Raw genomic sequence first — 26375 nt, 5'->3', positions numbered from 1 at the left:
AGGACCTACTAGAAACTGGTAAGGGCTGGAGGAAACCCACAGTCTGCTTTGAGCTGCTATTGCTTCTGAAACAGATTAAACAAGCTCCAACATACTAATTTCCATCTTTATCTGAGGAAGGACATGAGACGTAGTGGTTTAGAAAGCAAATACTCTTACTTACCATGAGGTGGCAGTGTGGGCCCAGTGGATCACCCACAAGCACACAGTAAAGGAGACAAAGCATCTTATGAGGCTAGGTGGACTATATCTTTGATTTTCCACATCAGAGTTCTGAAAGTACAGATGTGTAGCAAGATGGTTTTGGTTCATCATCACTGGAGAACTGCTGAGAAACCCCATTTGGTTTAGTGCTGTGAGAACCAAAGCGATAGATTATGGAGAAAACAAACACCATCTTGCTGTCCTGGAATTTAATTCCTTGGGGGGGCTGAACACAGGAGACTCCTGGGTCTATTGCTTAAGACTGAAAAAAAGGAAACTGATGCTTTGTGGGAAGAAGTGATGAACTGTCTTTATTTGTAGACGTTTTGACCCTGATACCCTGTAATTCCCAGTTTTTTGCACTGCTTGACACTTCTGTTTGAATTCATATCATCTGAATGTTAATTACTGTTTCAATGAGAATTTCCCAACAATGGGAATTATAAAGCCTGTATTGTCGTATATATTTCAACAGTTTCGAAACCTAAGTTGGTATTTTAAAGAAAAAGAACGTACAAAAGGGCACGACATATAATCAGCTGTTTAAAAGGATCCTTAAAAAGTACAATTAAACAAAAACAAACTCAACATTTGTATTCAGTTTTTGTGTTGTGAGAGAAAAATCCTGCAAAATACTCCAAGATGCTGACTATGCGCAGTTCCCCTGAATTATATAAATATTCAAGGTGTGAAAAAATTGTTGGAATAAATGAAATTCTTGTTTATAGAACACAGTGGTCATAAAAATGTTCCAAAGATGATAAGGAGCAAATAAAAGTGAACAAATTCAGAACAAGTTTAATGACATCATGTAACAGCTGGACTGATACAAAATATACTGCAGACATTATTAATATTAGTCAACTTTTTTAACCTACTATCTTCACTAGTTAATTTTTAACATTCAATAATTATTGTTAAACAGAATTTTTTTTTAAGAATGTACATCTGATTTCATATTATGACTGTACAAACGCATCATTACAGTCATTTTCTTACAATGTTTAAATAGTGAAAGGATGAAATAAAAAATGATTGAGAAAGTTAATGAGTGATTCATACAGTAAAAGAGAAAACCTCACAGCAACAGTATAAACTGTACAAAACAAATCTCACATTTTGATTAATGATACATGTGCAAACACTGGCACTCATCATACCAAGCTGCTACGGATTTCATGTTCCTGTGCACAAAGAAATATATCAGATTTTAATCAATATTTCATATTTCTCTGTGACACCTGGCCTAAGATGTTTGATTGGCATTTGATCAGTGAGGAAAGAAAAAAAAACACGATGGGTTCACAAAATAATGAAAACAGCCTATTTGATCTCATTAAACGTAGCAGTGGTGTCAGTCCAAAAACTCTTCCAAATCCACAGCCCAGCATAGAGCGGCTCAGTGAATGTGGTCTGGACTCTGTGGAGGAGGGCCATGGTGTCAGAGACGCTGTAGAAAGAAAGAATACCTGCTCTGGGATCCACGTACACTCCTACTTTGGAGGACAGAGGGCCTGAGAGGGAAGTTTTGATTTTGTTGTGTCTGAATTTGTAGTAGTCGCCGTAACACTCTAATGCCCAGGAATTATTGTTACTTCCAAAATCACTTTGATCCAGGTTATCTTTATTCTTGTACGTCACAGCTACTGAAAGACCTCTCCCTTTCATCTCCACTTCCCAGTAACAAGGTCCAATCAGACTCTCTTTACTCAGGACCTGCTGCTGGATGGAAAACCTGTCCGTTTTTGCATATGCAGGATAAATATTTGGTTTTGGTGCATTGTCTGATACAGTTCTGTTCTGATTAGACAGGAAGAGTTTTTTGTGGACTGTGTCTGGGTCCATCGTCAGTTGACATGCATGTTTTAAAAACTCATCTCTGGTCTTTGGTTCAATTTGTGGCAATAAAACATCCACTGATCTCACTGTCAGAGTGATCTTCCTCCATTCCTCACTTAGAAATGCTTTGAGGTTTTCTCTGGCTTCTAACAGTGCTGTTTGCAGATCCTCAAAGTACTTAACTTGACAGATTTTAAAGCTTGGTGAATCTGTATATTCACTGAGTTTTGACATCATGGAGTACCTGAGTAGAAATTCGGTGTGGTCCTCTGTGTCTGAAAGCTGCTTCAGCTCCTCTTCTTTCCTCTTCAGCTCAGTGATCTCCTGCTCCAGCTTATTCTGAAGCTCTTTGACTCGCCTCTCTTCATCTTTCTGCTGGGATTTGATCTGCTGCTCTAGATTTGAGCCTTTTTCTTTGATGAAACTCACCAGCTCATTGATGATGGTCTCACTGTCTTCAATTGTTTTATCAGCAGACAGTTTGATCCCCTCCATCTCTTTCTCAAGCACTTTACCTTCCTCCACTCTGGTCTGAATTTTCTTCTGGACTTCCTGCAGATTCATCTTAAGATCTTTCTCTTTGTCTGCCCTTACGTCTTTAACTGGAACTGTTACATGGTGTTTATGTTTGTCCATGCAGCAGACATAACAGATACACTGCTGATCAGTATGGCAGAACATCTTCATCACCTCATTGTGAGTTGAACAGATGTTACTTTTCAACCCCTTGGAAGGTTTGACCAGCTTGTGTTTGTCAAAGGCAGAGGATTCATAGTGAGGCTGGAGGTGTTGGTCACAGTAAGAAACCAAACATACCAGACAGGACTTCACTGCTTTCAGCTTCTTTCCTGTGCAGACATCACAGGAAACATCTTCAGGTGATGTCTTCAAGTCCTCTACTAACGCTGCTAACATGGTGTTTTTCTCCAGCTCAGGCCTCAATATAAAACTCTTTTTGCACTGAGGACAGCTGTAGGCTCCTTTTGGTTCCTCTTTATCCCAGTGTCCTTCAATACAGCTCATACAGTAGTTGTGTCCACAGGGAATAGTGACTGGATCCTTCAGTAGATCCAGACAGACTGAACAGTGGAATTTTACTGACTTGCTTCCTTGTTGTGCCATTCTGTGTGATAAGGTGAATGCCAAATAGTTTCACTGTGAAAAGAGGATGTGTGTATCAGGTCATGCGTCATTCCAGAAAGGCATACGTCTCACTCTTAATTTTTGTCATTGAACTGCAAGAATATGCAGGAAATTAAGCTGTGGGAACCAATAAGTATTTGATACACCAGTAGAATTATAGGTATAAACTAAAACTGTACAAGTTGAAAAATAAAGGAAACATCAAATAGCAAAGAGAAGTATAAAATAAAAAGTAAAAATAAAAATCAGAAACAAAACTTAAATGCACTTTCATACAAATAATTTCCAAAATCTCTGTATGTCTGTCCATCTGGGGTTCACCGCTCATAGCAACTGTTTATCCAGTTAGCCAATCATCCACCATACTTGCCAACCTTGAGACCTCAGAATTAGGGAGACATTCAAAAGGGAGGGGGTGGGGGGTATACAAATACATATACAAAAAACTTGAATTTTTACAGTGTTTATTTATTTAAAATTATTTCTTTAAAGTAAGTTAAATGTCACCGTTATAACTGTCCCTCAGCCAGGGCTGTCCAAATTCAGAGGCTGGATCCACCCAAGGACCCGGCCTTCGTGGTCTAAGTGGGCTTGGTCCTCCAAAAGCCGGGTAGGTCGGAAGTGAGCGTCTGTGACGGTCTGGCCTTCAGAATTATGTCACGAGTTCTCTCGGTGGAGTGAAACTCTGCCGTCTGCTCCTTGCTATCTATTGCTAAATATAACCGGGCGCTGGCGTAAATTTTCGACCATCTCACACTTCTGTTTAATCAAGTTTCTGTTTTACGTTTATTCAGCTGTGTGAAAACCCCTGGATGAACCCTTCCGATGGAATAATAAAGTTTGATTTAATCTAATCAAATCTAATAACTTTAATCTCAGCCAAACCGATTTACTCAGGAACAAATAAAACACTGAAAAAAGTCAAACAAAAGTCAAACAATAACATCTTTAGGTTATCTAAGTGACTTCACATTTAACCTGAGTAGCGAAAGTCCGCGGGGGTTTGAAGACGATGTGCCGATAGTTCACTGTTCTCACCGGCTCAGACATTTGAAGTTTCCATAGCTACATTCTCGCCTGAAAGTATGCTAAAAGTTTATTTTGCGACCCAGAAAGAGTAATAAAAGTAATATTAAAACTAAGTAGCTGCCGCCATTGTTTGAAACTGGAATTGGCTGGGCCGCGCTATAGGATATGGTTTTCATTTTTGTTGTCCGGGTGGAAAATCAGGACAACTTTCGGGAGAATGGTGGCTCCGGGAGATTTTCGGGAGGGGCACTGAAATTCAGGATTCTCCCGGAAAAATCGGGAGGGTTGGCATGTATGCCATCCACCCACTATCTTCTACTTATTCAAAGTTAGTCCAAAGTGACAGCAGGCTATTCCAGGTGTCATTTTCTCAAGCAGCACTTTTAGTTCAGTTCCTCCTGTGGGCACCCAAAGTATTCTCAGGCCAAACAAGAGTCTCTCCAACAGGTTCTGGTTCCAGAAAGCCTAAAAAACCATACACCATACTTTGCAAGTTTGAAAAAACTGGCTTTCCACAGCCGGGTATGCTTCATATCTGGGATATGCACTCAAACTACAGCAACTAGCTGGGAAATGAATATCAACTCTCATCACAGTCATTCAGAAAACCCATAAAAACTCTTTACCTGATTCACTTTTGCATATTTGGCAGGTGTTTTGTTGGGCACCTCAGTAAAAGTGCAGCACCAATTTTAGAATGAACAATTCTCATATTTTGCCAAGTTTTCCTTAGTGTGAATACTACCCGCTCCGTTCTCCATGGGGGTTGAGGTCACATGAATATTAAAACAAAAGGAAACACCATTATGGGTTTGGTACATCACCCTGAGCCACGCCTAGTGTGTTCATCCAGTATTTGATATCATGCAGAAGCGAAAGCAGACTGAAGTGATGAACTGCTTGTTTTAATTGAAAAAAAGCATAAATTTTAAAGTAAAAAAGTAGTAGTATTCATGGGTCTCTGATGCTAATATTTATCAAATAAAACATAATTAAAACATTAATAGCTTTGCATTGCCACATGATGGACTGTGGTGGAATAAATCAATCATTTTCAGTCCACATAAAAAGAAGAGACCATATTTTTTCAGTTTGTATAATAGATAAATGTGTCAAACTTAATGTTTCTTTTAAGTGGTGTTTTACACATTTGCCAGATAAGCAGGGAGTCAGGAAGGCAACCAGTGTAAAAATCTGATAAATAATAAAATGTGGACCGACCTGTTGTGGCAACTCCTGTAACAAACGGGGGGGAAGCAGAAAGAGTTTTCATAGATCATTTACTTGTTGCATTGACACAAGAATCATTGAGTGTCCAAAACATTGATTTATTTATGACAGGTTAGATCTTTCAATATTATCATGATCTAATAATATCATATATTATTACAAAAATTAAATATGCTTAATAAGTGCTGGTAATCAAGTATTGCTGGCTGTTTGTCTCTGAAACAAAGGTTAGATTTGTGCATTTGACCTGTGGATTAAACATGTTTGAAACAAATAAACAACTACATAGAATTATTTACTTACCAGAAATCCTGCGTCCTGCTTTCTCGACAGGTCTGATGGGACTGACTGTGTCTGACAAATACCTTCCTCGAGACTCCTCCTTTGAGACACAGGGGTTGCCAGATTGGGCCCAGTGAAGGAAATGAACTTTAAAACCTGTTGTGTATGAGCAACAAGTATTGTACTGTATGTGCAGCATTTAAAACAGATCCAATACCAAAATTACACAAATAAACATTACAAACCTCAATTTAGACTAAACTGATTTCTTTCTTTACTCCTCTTCAGGGCAGTTGGATTTTTATGTCTTAATTCAGCAACCTGTCAAACTTAGTGGTTGATTTTTATTTGGTATGGCCAGGCTGAGAGGGCGGGCAACTGTCTTATTGGTGAGCCCATCAGAGGTGTTAGAGTGTCTAGAACATCTCACAGTTTTATGACAGTCTATGACAGAACATGTAACATTAAAATGAAACTACTAACCAGCATTAGTCTCCTGTATTTATCGGTATAGGGTCAAAATAAATGGCTAAATATGGTAAAACCTGCTAACGTGTCGTTTTAGAGATCAATCAGTGCATTTTGAACATTCAGTGATTGTATTCTTACAGCTGTCGTCTTTTTCAAGACAGTAACATAATCATTTTGCTTGTCTCACATTTAAATGGCCATCTTTTACTTGTAACTAAAAAAACAAACAATTAAATCCTCCACAAAGGATGGCACCTAGCTGATTATCTACGACTTCATCTCCCAGTGGTGCTTTTATCTAAAGGTGAGCAGAAGGCCTTACAGACCTGTATTATCAACAGGGGCACTCTGTCAGAGAGGTTCTTTCTTTTACTGGGAATACCATGAAACCAAATGTATGTTTTACTCTTAAACCTGCTTCAGAGGCTGTGAGAAGCTTTTCTACGGCAATGAGGTGGCATGACTAACAGAATGACTGCTTTTGGAGTGGGCCAGGCCAGTAAGAACAGTTATATTCAACCAGGACCTACTAGAAACTGGTAAGGGCTGGAGGAAACCCACAGTCTGCTTTGAGCTGCTATTGCTTCTGAAACAGATTAAACAAGCTCCAACATACTAATTTCCATCTTTATCTGAGGAAGGACATGAGACGTAGTGGTTTAGAAAGCAAATACTCTTACTTACCATGAGGTGGCAGTGTGGGCCCAGTGGATCACCCACAAGCACACAGTAAAGGAGACAAAGCATCTTATGAGGCTAGGTGGACTATATCTTTGATTTTCCACATCAGAGTTCTGAAAGTACAGATGTGTAGCAAGATGGTTTTGGTTCATCATCACTGGAGAACTGCTGAGAACCCCATTTGGTTTAGTGCTGTGAGAACCAAAGCGATAGATTATGGAGAAAACAAAGACCATCTTGCTGTCCTGGAATTTAATTCCTTGGGGGGGCTGAACACAGGAGACTCCTGGGTCTATTGCTTAAGACTGAAAAAAAGGAAACTGATGCTTTGTGGGAAGAAGTGATGAACTGTCTTTATTTGTAGACGTTTTGACCCTGATACCCTGTAATTCCCAGTTTTTTGCACTGCTTGACACTTCTGTTTGAATTCATATCATCTGAATGTTAATTACTGTTTCAATGAGAATTTCCCAACAATGGGAATTATAAAGCCTGTATTGTCGTATATATTTCAACAGTTTCGAAACCTAAGTTGGTATTTTAAAGAAAAAGAACGTACAAAAGGGCACGACATATAATCAGCTGCTTAAAAGGATCCTTAAAAAGTACAATTAAACAAAAACAAACTCAACATTTGTATTCAGTTTTTGTGTTGTGAGAGAAAAATCCTGCAAAATACTCCAAGATGCTCACTATGCGCAGTTCCCCTGAATTATATAAATATTCAAGGTGTGAAAAAATTGTTGGAATAAATGAAATTCTTGTTTATAGAACACAGTGGTCATAAAAAATGTTCCAAAGATGATAAGGAGCAAATAAAAGTGAACAAATTCAGAACAAGTTTAATGACATCATGTAACAGCTGGACTGATACAAAATATACTGCAGACATTATTAATATTAGTCAACTTTTTTAACCTACTATCTTCACTAGTTAATTTTTAACATTCAATAATTATTGTTAAACAGAATTTTTTTTAAGAATGTACATCTGATTTCATATTATGACTGTACAAACGCATCATTACAGTCATTTTCTTACAATGTTTAAATAGTGAAAGGATGAAATAAAAAATGATTGAGAAAGTTAATGAGTGATTCATACAGTAAAAGAGAAAACCTCACAGCAACAGTATAAACTGTACAAAACAAATCTCACATTTTGATTAATGATACATGTGCAAACACTGGCACTCATCATACCAAGCTGCTACGGATTTCATGTTCCTGTGCACAAAGAAATATATCAGATTTTAATCAATATTTCATATTTCTCTGTGACACCTGGCCTAAGATGTTTGATTGGCATTTGATCAGTGAGGAAAGAAAAAAAAACACGATGGGTTCACAAAATAATGAAAACAGCCTATTTGATCTCATTAAACGTAGCAGTGGTGTCAGTCCAAAACTCTTCCAAATCCACAGTCCAGCATAGAGCGGCTCAGTGAATGTGGTCTGGACTCTGTGGAGGAGGGCCATGGTGTCAGAGACGCTGTAGAAAGAAAGAATACCTGCTCTGGGATCCACGTACACTCCTACTTTGGAGGACAGAGGGCCTGAGAGGGAAGTTTTGATTTTGTTGTGTCTGAATTTGTAGTAGTCGCCGTAACACTCTAATGCCCAGGAATTATTGTTACTTCCAAAATCACTTTGATCCAGGTTATCTTTATTCTTGTACGTCACAGCTACTGACAGACCTCTCCCTTTCATCTCCACTTCCCAGTAACAAGGTCCAATCAGACTCTCCTTACTCAGGACCTGCTGCTGGATGGAAAACCTGTCCGTTTTTGCATATGCAGGATAAATATTTGGTTTTGGTGCATTGTCTGATACAGTTCTGTTCTGATTAGACAGGAAGAGTTTTTTGTGGACTGTGTCTGGGTCCATCGTCAGTTGACATGCATGTTTTAAAAACTCATCTCTGGTCTTTGGTTCAATTTGTGGCAATAAAACATCCACTGATCTCACTGTCAGAGTGATCTTCCTCCATTCCTCACTTAGAAATGCTTTGAGGTTTTCTCTGGCTTCTAACAGTGCTGTTTGCAGATCCTCAAAGTACTTAACTTGACAGATTTTAAAGCTTGGTGAATCTGTATATTCACTGAGTTTTGACATCATGGAGTACCTGAGTAGAAATTCGGTGTGGTCCTCTGTGTCTGAAAGCTGCTTCAGCTCCTCTTCTTTCCTCTTCAGCTCAGTGATCTCCTGCTCCAGCTTATTCTGAAGCTCTTTGACTCGCCTCTCTTCATCTTTCTGCTGGGATTTGATCTGCTGCTCTAGATTTGAGCCTTTTTCTTTGATGAAACTCACCAGCTCATTGATGATGGTCTCACTGTCTTCAATTGTTTTATCAGCAGACAGTTTGATCCCCTCCATCTCTTTCTCAAGCACTTTACCTTCCTCCACTCTGGTCTGAATTTTCTTCTGGACTTCCTGCAGATTCATCTTAAGATCTTTCTCTTTGTCTGCCCTTACGTCTTTAACTGGAACTGTTACATGGTGTTTATGTTTGTCCATGCAGCAGACATAACAGATACACTGCTGATCAGTATGGCAGAACATCTTCATCACCTCATTGTGAGTTGAACAGATGTTACTTTTCAACCCCTTGGAAGGTTTGACCAGCTTGTGTTTGTCAAAGGCAGAGGATTCATAGTGAGGCTGGAGGTGTTGGTCACAGTAAGAAACCAAACATACCAGACAGGACTTCACTGCTTTCAGCTTCTTTCCTGTGCAGACATCACAGGAAACATCTTCAGGTGATGTCTTCAAGTCCTCTACTAACGCTGCTAACATGGTGTTTTTCTCCAGCTCAGGCCTCAATATAAAACTCTTTTTGCACTGAGGACAGCTGTAGGCTCCTTTTGGTTCCTCTTTATCCCAGTGTCCTTCAATACAGCTCATACAGTAGTTGTGTCCACAGGGAATAGTGACTGGATCCTTCAGTAGATCCAGACAGACTGAACAGTGGAATTTTACTGACTTGCTTCCTTGTTGTGCCATTCTGTGTGATAAGGTGAATGCCAAATAGTTTCACTGTGAAAAGAGGATGTGTGTATCAGGTCATGCGTCATTCCAGAAAGGCATACGTCTCACTCTTAATTTTTGTCATTGAACTGCAAGAATATGCAGGAAATTAAGCTGTGGGAACCAATAAGTATTTGATACACCAGTAGAATTATAGGTATAAACTAAAACTGTACAAGTTGAAAAATAAAGGAAACATCAAATAGCAAAGAGAAGTATAAAATAAAAAGTAAAAATAAAAATCAGAAACAAAACTTAAATGCACTTTCATACAAATAATTTCCAAAATCTCTGTATGTCTGTCCATCTGGGGTTCACCGCTCATAGCAACTGTTTATCCAGTTAGCCAATCATCCACCATACTTGCCAACCTTGAGACCTCAGAATTAGGGAGACATTCAAAAGGGAGGGGGTGGGGGGTATACAAATACATATACAAAAAACTTGAATTTTTACAGTGTTTATTTATTTAAAATTATTTCTTTAAAGTAAGTTAAATGTCACCGTTATAACTGTCCCTCAGCCAGGGCTGTCCAAATTCAGAGGCTGGATCCACCCAAGGACCCGGCCTTCGTGGTCTAAGTGGGCTTGGTCCTCCAAAAGCCGGGTAGGTCGGAAGTGAGCGTCTGTGACGGTCTGGCCTTCAGAATTATGTCACGAGTTCTCTCGGTGGAGTGAAACTCTGCCGTCTGCTCCTTGCTATCTATTGCTAAATATAACCGGGCGCTGGCGTAAATTTTCGACCATCTCACACTTCTGTTTAATCAAGTTTCTGTTTTACGTTTATTCAGCTGTGTGAAAACCCCTGGATGAACCCTTCCGATGGAATAATAAAGTTTGATTTAATCTAATCAAATCTAATAACTTTAATCTCAGCCAAACCGATTTACTCAGGAACAAATAAAACACTGAAAAAAGTCAAACAAAAGTCAAACAATAACATCTTTAGGTTATCTAAGTGACTTCACATTTAACCTGAGTAGCGAAAGTCCGCGGGGGTTTGAAGACGATGTGCCGATAGTTCACTGTTCTCACCGGCTCAGACATTTGAAGTTTCCATAGCTACATTCTCGCCTGAAAGTATGCTAAAAGTTTATTTTGCGACCCAGAAAGAGTAATAAAAGTAATATTAAAACTAAGTAGCTGCCGCCATTGTTTGAAACTGGAATTGGCTGGGCCGCGCTATAGGATATGGTTTTTCATTTTTGTTGTCCGGGTGGAAAATCAGGACAACTTTCGGGAGAATGGTGGCTCCGGGAGATTTTCGGGAGGGGCACTGAAATTCAGGATTCTCCCGGAAAAATCGGGAGGGTTGGCATGTATGCCATCCACCCACTATCTTCTACTTATTCAAAGTTAGTCCAAAGTGACAGCAGGCTATTCCAGGTGTCATTTTCTCAAGCAGCACTTTTAGTTCAGTTCCTCCTGTGGGCACCCAAAGTATTCTCAGGCCAAACAAGAGTCTCTCCAACAGGTTCTGGTTCCAGAAAGCCTAAAAAACCATACACCATACTTTGCAAGTTTGAAAAAACTGGCTTTCCACAGCCGGGTATGCTTCATATCTGGGATATGCACTCAAACTACAGCAACTAGCTGGGAAATGAATATCAACTCTCATCACAGTCATTCAGAAAACCCATAAAAACTCTTTACCTGATTCACTTTTGCATATTTGGCAGGTGTTTTGTTGGGCACCTCAGTAAAAGTGCAGCACCAATTTTAGAATGAACAATTCTCATATTTTGCCAAGTTTTCCTTAGTGTGAATACTACCTGCTCCGTTCTCCATGGGGGCTGAGGTCACATGAATATTAAAACAAAAGGAAACACCATTATGGGTTTGGTACATCACCCTGAGCCACGCCTAGTGTGTTCATCCAGTATTTGATATCATGCAGAAGCGAAAGCAGACTGAAGTGATGAACTGCTTGTTTTAATTGAAAAAAAGCATAAATTTTAAAGTAAAAAAGTAGTAGTATTCATGGGTCTCTGATGCTAATATTTATCAAATAAAACATAATTAAAACATTAATAGCTTTGCATTGCCACATGATGGACTGTGGTGGAATAAATCAATCATTTTCAGTCCACATAAAAAGAAGAGACCATATTTTTTCAGTTTGTATAATAGATAAATGTGTCAAACTTAATGTTTCTTTTAAGTGGTGTTTTACACATTTGCCAGATAAGCAGGGAGTCAGGAAGGCAACCAGTGTAAAAATCTGATAAATAATAAAATGTGGACCGACCTGTTGTGGCAACTCCTGTAACAAACGGGGGGGAAGCAGAAAGAGTTTTCATAGATCATTTACTTGTTGCATTGACACAAGAATCATTGAGTGTCCAAAACATTGATTTATTTATGACAGGTTAGATCTTTCAATATTATCATGATCTAATAATATCATATATTATTACAAAAATTAAATATGCTTAATAAGTGCTGGTAATCAAGTATTGCTGGCTGTTTGTCTCTGAAACAAAGGTTAGATTTGTGCATTTGACCTGTGGATTAAACATGTTTGAAACAAATAAACAACTACATAGAATTATTTACTTACCAGAAATCCTGCGTCCTGCTTTCTCGACAGGTCTGATGGGACTGACTGTGTCTGACAAATACCTTCCTCGAGACTCCTCCTTTGAGACACAGGGGTTGCCAGATTGGGCCCAGTGAAGGAAATGAACTTTAAAATCTGTTGTGTATGAGCAACAAGTATTGTACTGTATGTGCAGCATTTAAAACAGATCCAATACCAAAATTACACAAATAAACATTACAAACCTCAATTTAGACTAAACTGATTTCGTTCTTTTCTCCTCTTCAGGGCAGTTGGATTTTTATGTCTTAATTCAGCAACCTGTCAAACTTAGTGGTTGATTTTTATTTGGTATGGCCAGGCTGAGAAGGCGGGCAACTGTCTTATTGGTGAGCCCATCAGAGGTGTTAGAGTGTCTAGAACATCTCACAGTTTTATGACAGTCTATGACAGAACATGTAACATTAAAATGAAACTACTAACCAGCATTAGTCTCCTGTATTTATCGGTATAGGGTCAAAATAAATGGCTAAATATGGTAAAACCAGCTAACGTGCCATTTTGAACATTCAGTGATCGTATTCTTACATCTGTCATCTTTTTCAAAACAGTAACATAATCATTTTGCTTGTCTCACATTTAAATGGCCATCTTTTACTTATTTAAATCCTCCACAAAGGATGGCACCTAGCTGATTATCTACGACTTCATGTCCCAGTGGTGCTTTTATCTAAAGCTGAGCAGAAGGCTTTACAGACATGTGTTATCAACAGGGGCACTCTGTAAGAGAGGTTCTTTTACTGGAAATACCATGAGACCAAATGTATGTTCTTCTCTTAAATCTGCTTCAGAAGCTGTGAGGAGTTATCTACGGCAATTAGGTGGCGTGACTAACAGAATGACTGCTTTTGGAGTGGGCCAGGCCAGTAAGAACAGTCATATGAAACCAGGACCTACAAGGAAGTGCTAAAGGCTGGAGGAAACCCACAGTCTGCTTTGAGCTGCTCTTGCTTCTGAAACAGTTTAAACAAGCTCCAACATACTAATTTGCATCTTTACCTGAGTAAGGATACGGGTGGTTTGGTGGCAGTGTGGGCCCAGTGGATCACCCACAAGCACACAGAAAAGAGACAAGACATCTTATGAGGCTAGGTGGACTATATCTTTGATTTTCCACATCACAGTTCTGAAAGTTCAGATGTGTAGTAAGATGGTTTTGGTTCATCATCAGGGGAGAACTGGTGAAAAAGCCCATTTGCTTTAGAGCTGTGAGAACCAAAGCGATAGATTATGGAGAAAACAAAGACCATCTTGCTGTCCTGGAATTTAATTTCTGGGGGGGGCTGAACACAGGAGACTCCTGGGTCTATTGCTTAAGACTGAAAAAAGGAAAATGTGATACTTTCTGGGAAGAACTCTATACATGCATCACATTGGGTTGATGAACTGTCTTTTTTTAGTAGACGTTTTGACCCTGATACCCTGTAATTCCCAGTTTTTTGCACTGCTTGACACTTCTGTTTGAATTCAATTCATCTAAATGTTAATTACTGTTTCAATGAGAATTTCCCAACAATGGGAATTATAAAGCCTTTCTTATCATATATATATTTCAACAGTTTCGAAACCTAAATTGGTATTTTGAAGAAAAAAAACGTACAAAAGGGCACGACATATAATCAGCTGTTTAACCCTTGTATGGTGTTCGGGTCTGTGAGACCCATACCATTTAGAGGCTGTTGCCCCTTTAGGCAGTATATACCATCAAAACCTGCAAAATATGGTATAAGGATATGTACACTTGATTAGAACTGAATTTATTTTTTTTATAACATTTTATTGACAAAAAACGAGAAGCACATTAATTCATAAATGTGATCGAACAAAGGTAAAAGGAAAAAGTTAACCATGTTTGCTGTTCACATGGCTCGTAATGGGGATAAAGTAAACATCTGTTGAGTAATTTAACATAAAATTGTTTGATAGTGTTAACTGGAAAGCCAAAACTCTAGCGGGTCCACCAGACCCATGAACACTGGCTGAGTAACAAAAATACGAACACCATACAAGGGTTAAAAGGATCCTTAAAAAGTACAATTAAACAAAAACAAACTCAACATTTGTATTCGGTTTTTGTGTTGTGAGAGAAAATCCTGCATTATACTCCAAGATGCTCACTGTACACAGTTCTACTGAATTATATAAATATTCAAGGTGTGAAAAGATGGATGTAATAAAACTAAATTTGTGTTTATTAGACAACTATGTCATATCTGTGGTCATCATAAATGTTACAAACATGACAACGGGTCAATAACAGTGAACAAATTCAGAACTAATGGCATCATGTAACAGCTGGACTGACACAATAAATACTGCAGATATTATTAAAATTAGTCAGCCTGTTTAACCTACTGCCCTCACTAGTTTATTTTTAACAATCAATAATTATTGTTAAACATAATTTTTTAAGAATGTACAACTGATTTTATATTATTATGGGTGTACTATACGTATCATTACAGTTATTTTCTTAAAATGCAAAAAAGGTAAAAAAAAAAAAAAAAAGAAATAGAAAATGATTGAGAAAGTTCATGAATGATTTATACAGTGAGACAGAAAACCTCACAGCAACAGTATAAGCCGTACAAAACAAATCTCACATTTTGATTAATGATACATGTGCAAACACTGGCACTCATCATGCCTAGATGCTACTGATTTCTAGTTCCTGTGCACAAAGAAATCTATGAGATTTTAATCCATATTTCATATTTCTCCATGACACCTGGCTTAAGATGATGGTATTTGATCAGTGAGTAAAGAAAAGAACATCACAGGAACAAGATGGGTTCACAAACCAATGAAGACGGTCTATTTTATCTCATTAAATGTAGCAGTGGTGTCAGTCCAAAAACTCTTCCAAATCCACAGTCCAGCATAGAGCGGCTCAGTGAATGTGGTCTGGACTCTGTGGAGGAGGGCCATGGTGTCAGAGACGCTGTAGAAGGAAAGAATACCTGCTCTGGGATCCACGTACACTCCTACTTTGGAGGACAGAGGGCCTGAGAGGGAAGTTGTGATTTTATTGTGTCTGAATTTGTAGCAGTCGCCATAACACTCTAATGCCCAGGAATTATTATTACTTCCAAATTCACTTTGATCCAGGTTATTTTTATTCTTGTACGTCACGGCTACTGACAGACCTCTCCCTTTCATCTCCACTTCCCAGTAACAAGGTCCAATCAGACTCTCCTTACTCAGGACCTGCTGCTGGTTGGAAAACCTGTCCCTTCTATGAAAATAAAAGTCATTAGTTGGATGTTGAACAGTGTTTGACACAGATCTATTCTGATTAGACAGGAATATTTTAGGGTGCACTGTATCCGAATCCATCGTCAGTTGGCATGAATATTTTAAAAACTCATCTCTGGTCTTAGGCTTGCTTTGTGGCAATAAAACATCCACTGATCTCACTGTCAGAGTGATCTTCCTCCATTCTTGAGCTAGAATTGCTTTGAGATTGTCTCTGATTTCTAACAGTGCTGTTTGGAAATCCTCAAAGTATTTGACTGGACACATTTTGAAGCTTGGTGAGTCAGTATAATCATTGAGTTTGAAAGGCAGGGAGTAGCTGAGTAGAAACTCTGTGTTGTCCTCTGTGTGTAAAAGCTGCTTCAGCTCCTCGTCCATCTTCTTCAGCTCAGTGATCTCCTGCTCCAGCTTCTTCTGAAGCTCTATAACTCGACTCTCTTCCTCTTTCTGCTGGAGTTGTATCTGCTGCTTTAGACTTGTCCCCTTTTCTTTAATGTAACTCACCAGCTGATTGATGATGGTTTCACTGTCCTTCATTGCTTTATCAGCTGACACTTTAATTCCCTCTACCTCTTTATCAAGCACTTTTGCTTCCTCCACTCTTCTCTGAATCCTCTGCTGGATTTTTTGCAGAATCAGCTTGAGATCTTTCTGCCTGTGTTTCCTTTCTTCTTCAACTTGAACCGTGTTATGGTGATTGTGTTCATTCACACAGCAGACATAACAGATACACTTTTGATCAGTATGGCAGAACATCTTCATTACCTCATTGTGAGTTGAACAGATGTTCCCTTTCAGCCTGTTGGATGGTTTGACCAGCTTGTGACTGTCAAAGGCAGAGGAGTCATAGTGAGGCTGGAGGTGTTGCTCACAGTAAGAAACCAAACATACCAGACAGGACTTCACTGCTTTCAGCTTCTTTCCTGTGCAGACATCACAGGAAATATCTTCAGGTCCAGCATAGCAGAGATCAGCTGACGCAGGTTGGATTCCAGGTGTCTTCAAGTCCTCTACTAACTCTGCTAACATAGTGTTTTTCACCAGCTCAGGCCTCGGTGCAAAGACTTTTCTGCACTGAGGACAGCTGTAGGCTCCTTTTGGATCCTCTTTATCCCAGTGGACTTTAATACAGCTCATACAGTAGTTGTGTCCACAGGGAAGAGTCACCGGCTTCTTCAGTAGATCCAGACAGACTGAACAGCAGAGTTTTTCCTGATCCATTTTCTGTCCTGTGTGAATGTCCCGTGTGAATCTTTGTATGTGAAGGTGAATGTCAACCAGTTTTACTGTGGAGGGAAAAGTGGTGTGTATCGGGTTACACTCTGTTACAGGAAATCATGAGGGAAGTCACACCTGACAGTAAGATGTTTCAGCAGACAAATGTCATTCAGTGGAATTATTTCACAGTTCCCTTTTTTCCCCCTTACTTGATTATGTATTTCTGTGTTTTTTTTATTGTACATGCTTTTATTTTGTATTTCTTTCAGTAAGCTTTACTTGTCTCAATTACCCACTCCTGGTTGACTCCACTACACTGGTGTTATGTATAACCAATTAGGACTAAGCATTGTTCAGGTGGGACCAATGGCATGTGTGGGGGTGGGACAAATGGTCTGTTGACAGAGAGAAGAGCAGGTAAAACAAGATAGGGCAACAAAGAGCCAATGAAGTTCAAAATTCAGAAGTAATGTGATTGGTTTTTACAGTTGTCCAACTTTCTAATTTTAGTATTGTTTGATACCAAGTGAATACAGGGCCAGTAACACTGTTACCAAGTACTGATACAGACACTTTTAAGAACTGTGTCACATGACAACAACAAAACACAGTAGAGCACAGGAGGAGCAAGCTGTGCATGTAAGTTTTGAGAGGAGTAGTGTTTTGCAGAGACATGCAAAGACATGTCTACTAACTGAGGAAATGGGAGCAATGTACAGAGCATAGGAGAGAGAATCTAAAACTTAAGTATCAGTCCCCACACTAGTATGGTATCAATATGACTGATATTTAGATTGGTCCACCTATTACTATATTACTATATTCTAGTAATCAAGAAGTTATTGAGGGATTTGTATTAAAACTTTATTTTTACTTCCTCTGCATCTGTATCATCTGCAAATGTAATTATAATATTGGTAACATAAGCAAGAGGGCAGTACATCCTAATTGTTGTTCTTAAAGCAACAATAGCTAATTTCATGGTAGGAGGACGGGACCATTTACATTCAGCAGAGGGCAGAACCGTACGCATTGCATCTGTAAGGCAAGTATAGCAAATTCCAGATCAGTAGCATTAGCTCGCAAATATAGTACGCAGTTTTTAATCCTACTTTGCACAAAATTTCTATGACCATTCAAACTGCATATAGTTAACAGAGATGTCACCTAACTGTTACACCAACTAATTCCTCTCATGACGCTGATAGGAGAGTGGGCTAGCGAGCAAATCTAATAACTAAGGTGATGTTTATGGTTTTACCTTTATAGTTACCTGCACACAATAGTTAGCGTTCAGTACACATGCTTTTTGGGATGTAGACAGATTTATCTTTTCAAGTGTCCCCTGCACTTACAAAGACTTGTTTTTCTTTTTGTCAGCAAATTCATTATATGACTTCTTGGCTTCAAGGGGTACTGTGAAAAGGTGTTGTGCCTTGTTCCCCGGCTATGTCCCCCTCATTCCCTTGTGTGTATTTATAGCCTACTTTCATATTTGTTTTACAGACTGTTTGCTAACATCCACTCGCTGGTTTCAATTTTCCCCTCTGTGCACTTCTACAATCTAATCAAATACAAAAAGCAGTTACACAATAAAATGCACAATTAATACATAGACTGCTAATTACTGAAAAAGTAATAATGTGGATTACTCATGTTACAGGAATAACATGTAAAATCTTATGACATGCTATTTGCACGTTCAGAGACGTCACAGATGCTGCAGTAGGACTGATTACCTGTCCTGGGATTCACGTAAACTCCTACTTTGAAAGACAGAGGTGCTGCAATGGGACTTTTGTTTGTGTTAGCTTTGAATTTAAAGATCTCCCTTTAGCAACAACAACAAGTAGATCCAAAAAGACAGCACAGCAGAGTTTTCATGGTGCTCTTGGCTTCTGTCTTTTCTGTGCCATCTTGTGTACAGACACGAGTACCTAACGATTTCACTGAAAAGAAAAGCGATGTGGGAAACAGGTTTTATTCCTTTTTTTTTTGTTTGTTTGTTTTTAAAGGTGTGGTTCAAGAAACTCAGTCACCTGAAAGGACTGTCACCCCTCCCAATTAGTAAATATATATTTCCATTGTTAAATTACACTGTGGGATTAGGTAGGGAACTATTTAATCTGTTTAATTTTTCTGAAGGAATCTTACTTTTCTTTTTGCAATCACCATCAGAAATATGAATGAAACCATAGCAACAGTGTTAGAAACTACAGGACATACTTAACAGCCCAAGGTGAAAATGAAAATACTTTCTTAAACTGGAGCTATGAGGCAGATAAGACATGAACTCAGACAAGCACATTTTAAATGTAAACATATGTGATGTGATAGATACTGAGCAATGTCCTTGGGAGGACTTCAATCTCTGAAAGGTTGAAAGAGGAGGAGGTTTCATGTATAGGATACAATGTATCTATGATCTGCTATGATGCAATGATCAAGATGGGCCCCTTTCCATGAAAGTTATAAAGTAAGAATTCAGTAAATCAAGTAAACATATGTGTGGCGAATGAGAAAAATGTGAAAGGGGACATACAATTAGCCTATAAACGTTTCATATTTATTAATTTATGACATTTTGGTTTTGCAGAACTTCATCACTTTTCTTTGCTTTTTTCATTCTCTTTCTTTCTTGCATGGACTTTAGTTGATTATTTATTGTTTGTTTATTCTATAATTTCTGGATTCTCCAGGTCATTTGTGAAGTTCACATACTCTCTCTTCATGGTCCTGTACTACTCCATATTTCTACGCTGTCACTACAGTCAGTCTTCCAGAAACGTATTTCACTTTCAAGTCAAGAGTTGGTCAAAATACAAATATTTTGCATTGATATTTTATCTTCTTTTTTTTTTTAAGCTTTCACAAGTTAAACTTATATGCATGCCCAGTTGAAGAGCCCATTTCTTAGTTAGAAAACCTGGATTGATGCAGTTTTGTCTTCATGTAACTCCCTCAGTTATTCCCCGAATCAGTCAATAATAGGCCCACATCACATCATTAAAACACCTTCATGACAGACCTTGTCATGATTGTTAGTAACATAGACAGGACTGTTTTACCCTCAATTGAAGCTAGCACTATTTCCTCTTTTAAAAACAGATTTTTTTGCTTTTTTTTTAGATTCTCACTTTCAGTATAAATAGAAAGTATAAAGAAAAGCCGTAAAATATGCTCACTGCTCCTTTTCCACTGTTCTCCTTAGTGAAAGTCATTCATTTTCTGGAGAGAAGAATTTGAAGATAGCACTTATTTATATAATGTAACATGGAAACAACCCCCCCCCCCCCCCCCCCCCAAAAACAAAACAAAACAAAACACATTTATATTCATATCGTAGTTTAACCTGATTAGAAAAGTACTTTTGAAAAACATGCGGTAGAGGTGAAATACTTTTTCTTCTAAAACAGCTCTTATAGACTTCCAGTACGACGGGAATCTCTATGACTGAAGCGTCACATGAGGTGACCAGATGTGAAGGTGACGTTTATAAATGGCAGTCATCCTGCTGTTCCAGGTAAAGAAAGAAGAGCCACGTGCCTAAAATATTGCATTACATCAGAAGAAATCAGAGTAGATGTCACATTCATACTCAAATAGTTAATATCGCATCACAGAGGAAATGAAAACAAAGAGACAACTTTAATTCACAGATTTCTCATCAGATGTTTGATAAGCACAGACTACTTCATCTCATTTAATGTAGCAGTGGTTGAAGTAAAATACCCCCCCCCCAAATCCACAGTCCAGCATAGAGCGGTGCAGTGAATGTGGTCTGGACTCTGTGTAGGAGGGTTGTGGTGTCAGAGACACTGTAGAAGGACAGAACACCTGCTCTGGGATCCACGTACACTCCTACTTTGGAGGACAGAGGGCCTGAGATGGGAATTGTGATGTTGTTATGTCTGAATTTGAAGGTCTTCTTGTAACACTCTAATGCCCAGGAAGCATTATTGTATCCAAAGCCACTTTGATCCAGTTTGTGTTCATTTTTGTATGACACTACCACTGAAACTCCTTTTCCTCTCCATTCCACTTCCCAGTAACATGGTCCAATCAGCTTCTCTTTACTCAGAACCTGCTGCTTAATGGTAAACTTGGCTTTTTTTTGAGGCCATGTATTATAATCTGAACTATTTGATATAGTTCTGTTCTGATTAGACAGAAAGATTTTTGTGTGGACTACATCTGGGTCCAATGTAAGTTTACAAGAACGTTTTAAAAACTCATCTTTGGTCTTAGGTTCATCTTGTGGCAGTAAAACATCCACTGATCTCACTGTTAAAAAGATTTTGCTCCATTCCTCACTTAGATATTCTCTGAGTTTATCTCTGATTTCTGACATCACTGTTTGCAGACACTCAAAGTATTTGACTGGGTGCATTTTAAAGCTTGGTGAGTCTGTAGAGTCACTAAGTGTGGACATCAGAGAGTAACTGAGTAGAAATTCAGTGTGGTCCTCTGTGTCTGAAAGCTTCTTCAGCTCCTCTTCTTTCGTCCTCAGCTCAGTGATCTCCTGCTCCAGCTTATTCTGAAGCTCTTTGACTCGCCTCTCTTCATCTTTCTGCTGGGATCTGATCTGCTGCTTCAGACTCAAATTCTTTTCTTTAATGAAACTAACAAGTTCATTTATCATTGTCTCGCTGTCCTTCACTACTTCATCAGCAGACAGCTTGATCCCATTGATCTCTTTCTCAAGCACTTTCACTTCCTCCACTCTTCTCTGAATTCTTTGCCGGAGTTTTTGCAGACTCACCCTGCACTCTTTCTGACACTCGATCCTTTCTTCTTCAACTGGAACTGTTACATGGTGAGTATGTTCGTTCATGCAGCAGACGTAACAGATACACTGCTGATCAGTACGGCAGAACATCTTCATCACCTCATTGTGAGTTGAACAGATGTTCCCTTTCAGCCTGTTGGATGGTTTGACCAGCTTGTGACTGTCAAAGGCAGAGGAGTCATAGTGAGGCTGGAGGTGTTGCTCACAGTAAGAAACCAAACATACCAGACAGGACTTCACTGCTTTCAGCTTCTTTCCTGTGCAGACATCACAGGAAACATCTTCAGGTCCAGCATAGCAGAGATCAGCTGAAGCAGGTTGGATTCCAGATGTCTTCAAGTCCTCTACTAACTCTGCTAACATAGTGTTTTTCACAAGAGCAGGCCTCGGTATGAAGATTTTTCTGCACTGAGGACAGCTGCAGATTCCTTTTGGTTCCTCTTTATTCCAGTGGACTTTAATACAACATACAGTAGTTGTGTCCACAGGGAATAGTCACCGGCTCCTTCAGTAGATCCAGACAGAGAGTACAACGGAGTCTTCCTCGTTCCATTGCAACTGATAGGCGTGACGTGTGTGACTTTTCGTCAAGGTGAATGGCAAACAGTTTCACTGTGAGCAGACGAGTAGGATATATCAGGTTACAGTTTGTTTAGGGAATGCATGAGGTCTGAGAAAGTCACATATCGGTGTAGGTCACAGAGGCAACTTTTTTCTCATTTTGGTTCTGTACATTACCACAGTGAATTTTAAATTAAACAACTCTGCTGCAGTTGATTCACAGACCTCCACCATTTGGACAAAACAATTTAATAAAAACCTGAGGAACTAAAGCATTTTTTAACATAATCACTTTGTTTCCGGGGCTCAAATATAATTGGACGTCCAGGTATTTTTGTGTTGCTGAGTTCACCAGTGCTTCCTTTCTTTCTCAGGATGTACCAAACTGTAGATTTTGCCACTCCTACTATTGTAGCAGGTTCTTGGATGCATTTTTTCTGTCTTCACAGCTGAAGATTGGCTTGTTTCATGGAGAGTTGGACCACATGTTGTCATGGTCTGGGTGAGTGGCTGGAAATTTCCACCAGGTTCCTGAGCCTCCTTGGCATCTGCCCATGGGCAGGACCACCAGAGCTCCACTTACCTCGAGCTAATTGAGGCTATCAGGCTGGGGAGATTTAAGCTCTACGCTGACGTTTCTTCTCCGCTAGTTTGTCAACTACTTGATGTCGGTAACCGGTTCCCATGTTTCATGTTGTTCTCTGTGCCTCACCTGCCTGCCCTCTCACTGCCTCGGAACCAACGGAACTCGGGTCAGTCATCTCACACCCTCGAATTCTCCTGGACTCATGCCGCCTCTCACTCAATGCCTCTATCAGTCCTCCTGCAAATAAGCTGGGAAAAACTGTCATCCTCACCTTTTCCAAAACCCCCTCTTGGCTCTTGTTCTAACTCCGTCCTCCTCTCTCCCCAGTGTGACCATTACATACCAGCCACGCTCCAGTTGCCCTCGGGATCCTGTTTGCTCATAGCCACGTTACCACTTCACGTTAGCCAAGTCACTGTTTATTTTGCCACTGCCAAGTATTACCCTTGTATAAGTTAAGTAAACCTTGTTAAAACTGTCAAAACAACTCTCAATCTCAAAACAACTCCACACCTTTTATCTACTTAACTGATAATGACATGACAAAGGAACTGCCCATGAAATAGCCTTTGAGTTAATTGTCAAATTACTTCTGGTCCTTTTAAAAAGAGATTGGCACATGTTAGGAGCTCAAACTCCTAAACTCTTCATCCAGTTTGAATGTGGATACTCTAAAATGAAAGCTGTCCATGTCCATTATATCTATAACTGGAGTATGTTTCAGTAAAGGCTTGCTCAAAGGCTGGCAGAGGGGAGAGCGAAGAACACCTTCTGCCTCAACAACAAGAAAACCAAATAGTCATCGTCGAATTCAAAAACAAAACTGGGCCCCTTTCCCTTTCATATCAAAGGAAATTGTGTGGATGGGGTCTTCTCCTTCTTCAATTTCTTGGGGATGTACATCATGGAAGGTGGTCAAACAACACAGCTGTGCTTTTGAGAAAGGCCCAGCAGCATCTCCGCTTCCTGAAAGTTCTGCAGGAGGAACGAACTGGAGGTGAAGTTGCTGCCGACTTTCTACAGGTCCACCATAGAGACTGTGTTGGTATCTGTGTGGTATCTGTGTACAGCAGAGAAACACACACTACAGAGGGTAGTAAGGACAACAGAAAAACATAATTGGCCCCTGTCTTCTTTCTGTCAGTGACATTTACAAGCTCCTGATTTCTCTCCAGAGTGAAAGGCTACTCAGAGGCCACTCTTATCCTGGACATCTTCTCTTTGCTGCCCTTTGAAAGTAGGTACAGAGCTTAAAGAGCAAGACCAGCAGACTAAAAAAGAAACAGCTACTGAACACCTAAAATAAACTCTAAGCAGTCGCTGAACATCGCTGATTCTCTGCAGTATCCCCCTTAAAGTTCAATGTATGATAATAAGACATTTCAGGTACAACTAAACAGCCCAGCTAGGTTAATCAGCACAACATGTCCAAACTGTACCTGACCCAATATGTAACTCAAGTCTTCATGGTTACTATAGTAACGCAGGTTGAGCAGGTCATCTTCTAATCAGAACGCTGGTGGTTTGATCCCTGGCTGCTCCACTCTGCATGCCAAATATACTTGGGCAGGATACTGAACCCAAGTTGCTCTCAGTTGCCTCCATCAGAGTATGAATGTAGGTGAATGGTGGAAAGCACTTAAGCATAGAAAAAGTGCTTGGGTGGTTGAATAAGAATCAGTCCATTTACCAGAAGTGTTGCATCAAAACACCCAGGAGAAACACTCTCTGGCTATTGAGCTGTGAGGCTCATGTGCAGTGTGGTAATCGGCTATGAGAGGGTATTAAACAATAATTCTAAAATAAATGGAAAATCTTTAACTGTAAAAAAACATGATTTTTTGTAATGGAAATTTACTTTTTTTCCCCACATAAAAATATTGTAAAAACACAGATGCAAATTTAACATATGCATTTAGCACAATTTCACAAATATACTCTGTTTGAAAGATTAAAAGATCATTCCACACTTCATGACATATCACTAATGCATATTCAAATGCAAAAAGCTGTCATACAAACTTTGCAATTAACATGTAGGTTTTTAATGTTAAAACATGTAATATATTAGTGCTGCTATATGTCTGTGAAGGTTCTCAGTCATCCAGGTCATCATAGTCTAAGGAGCTTGGAAAGAAAAGTGTCTGGACTTCTTGAAGTTGCTTGAAGACGTTTCACCTCTCATCCGAGAAGCTTCTTCAGTTCTAGGGTCAAATGGTGGAGAGTCCCAGATTTTAGTGCTGCTACTTAACAACTTTGGACACACACGCACACACACACACGCACACACACACACGCACACACACACACACACACACACACACACACTACTCTTGTGAATGAATAATAAGCAGACTCATGTCATTAACATCTCTGAGAGGAAAGAAGAGATCATATCTGCTGTTGCTGTAACTGCCAACTTTCTTTAACATTATGTGCTGTGATAAACGTGTTTTCGCTGAGTGATAATGTGTCTTACTGCTATTCTTGCTGTGTTATTTTGTGTATAAAGGTGAATGCCAAGCTGCTTTACTGTGAGGGGGAAAAGCAGTGTGTACCAGGTTCTGCTCTATCTCAGAGAAAGGTGAGGCTTCAGAAAGTCAGTCACCGGAAAGGACTGAGATGCCTCTCATTGGTGCACAGCAGGACCATACAGAGAATTAAAGTGTGTGCCTTTATCAAGGTTACTAAACTAAAATCTAAAACTAGGTTTTGTTTCAACAATACCTATTTTGGCTGAAACAAAAACAAACCTATTGACACTGACGTAAACCAGGCTGCTTTGCTGTAGCTGGATAACAGGCTATTCCTAACATGCATTTATTAGTTATAATAAATCTGAGTGTCCAACCAAGGATTGGGTTGGAAACCCTTTGTACAAGTATGAACCTTCCAGATCCCTCAGGTCATCTGGATCCTGTTTTTTTTATCAGTTCCCAGAGTCAGAACCAGACACGGAGAAGCTGCATTCAGCTTTTATGCTCAATATATCTGGAACAAACTCCCAGAAAGCCTCAGATCAGCTGAAACACTCAGTTTATTTAAATCCAGGTTGAAGACTCACCTGTTCTCAGCTGCATTTGAATAAAGCACCAAATCTGCACAGTTTTACTTTTAAGTTTAAATTTCAAAACTTACATTTTAACTACTGATTTTATCTACTGTTCCTTTTTTTCCATTTTAAATCATTCTTTTTATTTGTTTTTGTTTTTTAATGTCCCTGTAAAACACTTTGAATCACCTTGCTGTTGAATTGTGCTATGTAAATAAACTTGCCTTGCCTTGCCTTGCCTTACAAAACAAAGGTTGCATTGTTTTATTATGTAATATTGTCTTACGTTCTGTCCTTGATTTTTTTTTTTTTCTTGCCTGTCCTGTCCGGCACTGCAGCAATCAGAATTACTGTCTGAAGGTCAAGATAAATGCTCAACAGATTTATTTGGCTTTGCTATACTGGTCCA

The 26375-nt window shown here is 39.2% G+C and overlaps 2 protein-coding genes across 4 annotated transcripts; both read right to left on the bottom strand.

Moving 5' to 3' along the window:
* Positions 1-982: 982 nt before the first annotated feature.
* LOC109197710 (tripartite motif-containing protein 16) lies at positions 983-7034 on the bottom strand. 3 transcript variants are annotated; one of them, XM_019353480.2, is made up of 4 exons: positions 5749-7034; positions 5437-5451; positions 3694-3898; positions 983-3198 (listed from the first exon to the last, which is right to left on the bottom strand). In XM_019353480.2, exon 4 carries the CDS (start codon positions 3163-3165, stop codon positions 1528-1530), a length of 1638 nt encoding a protein of 545 aa, XP_019209025.1. In that variant the 5' UTR covers positions 3166-3198; positions 3694-3898; positions 5437-5451; positions 5749-7034; the 3' UTR covers positions 983-1527. The 3 variants fall into 3 exon arrangements, with proteins under 3 accessions (XP_019209025.1, XP_019209023.1, XP_019209024.1); XM_019353478.2 differs by lacking the exon at positions 3694-3898 and having other exon boundaries at positions 5749-5883; positions 6883-7033; XM_019353479.2 differs by lacking the exons at positions 3694-3898; positions 5437-5451 and having other exon boundaries at positions 5749-7033.
* Positions 3768-17282, bottom strand: LOC109197461 (tripartite motif-containing protein 16-like). Its single transcript, XM_025904864.1, has 3 exons — positions 15713-17282; positions 8289-8637; positions 3768-3898 (listed from the first exon to the last, which is right to left on the bottom strand). The coding sequence occupies exons 1-3, from the start codon at positions 16979-16981 to the stop codon at positions 3768-3770; spliced, it is 1749 nt and encodes a 582-aa protein (XP_025760649.1). The 5' UTR covers positions 16982-17282.
* Between the last annotated feature and the right edge of the window lie 9093 nt (positions 17283-26375).

This window comes from Oreochromis niloticus, linkage group LG3, assembly GCF_001858045.2.
Source record: "Oreochromis niloticus isolate F11D_XX linkage group LG3, O_niloticus_UMD_NMBU, whole genome shotgun sequence".
In the NCBI taxonomy this organism is placed as follows: Eukaryota; Metazoa; Chordata; class Actinopteri; order Cichliformes; family Cichlidae; genus Oreochromis; species Oreochromis niloticus.
The sequence above is the reverse complement of the archived record's forward strand: the minus strand, read 5'-3'. Positions and strand labels throughout refer to the sequence as shown.

What these genes read in the sequence shown, in the direction of transcription:
- LOC109197461 (XM_025904864.1), bottom strand. Translation starts at nt 16,981, where the DNA reads ATGGATCAGGAAAAACTCTGCTGTTCAGTCTGTCTGGATCTACTGAAG. An exon ending in GGTTTTCCAACCAGCAGCAG is followed by an intron (nt 8,638 to 15,712) that starts GTCCTGAGTAAG and finishes ATCCAGCAGCAG; the next exon opens with GTCCTGAGTAAGGAGAGTCT. An exon ending in TGGACTGTGGATTTGGAAGA is followed by an intron (nt 3,899 to 8,288) that starts GTTTTGGACTGA and finishes GGTTATATTTAG; the next exon opens with CAATAGATAGCAAGGAGCAG.
- LOC109197710 (XM_019353480.2), bottom strand. Translation starts at nt 3,165, where the DNA reads ATGGCACAACAAGGAAGCAAGTCAGTAAAATTCCACTGTTCAGTCTGT.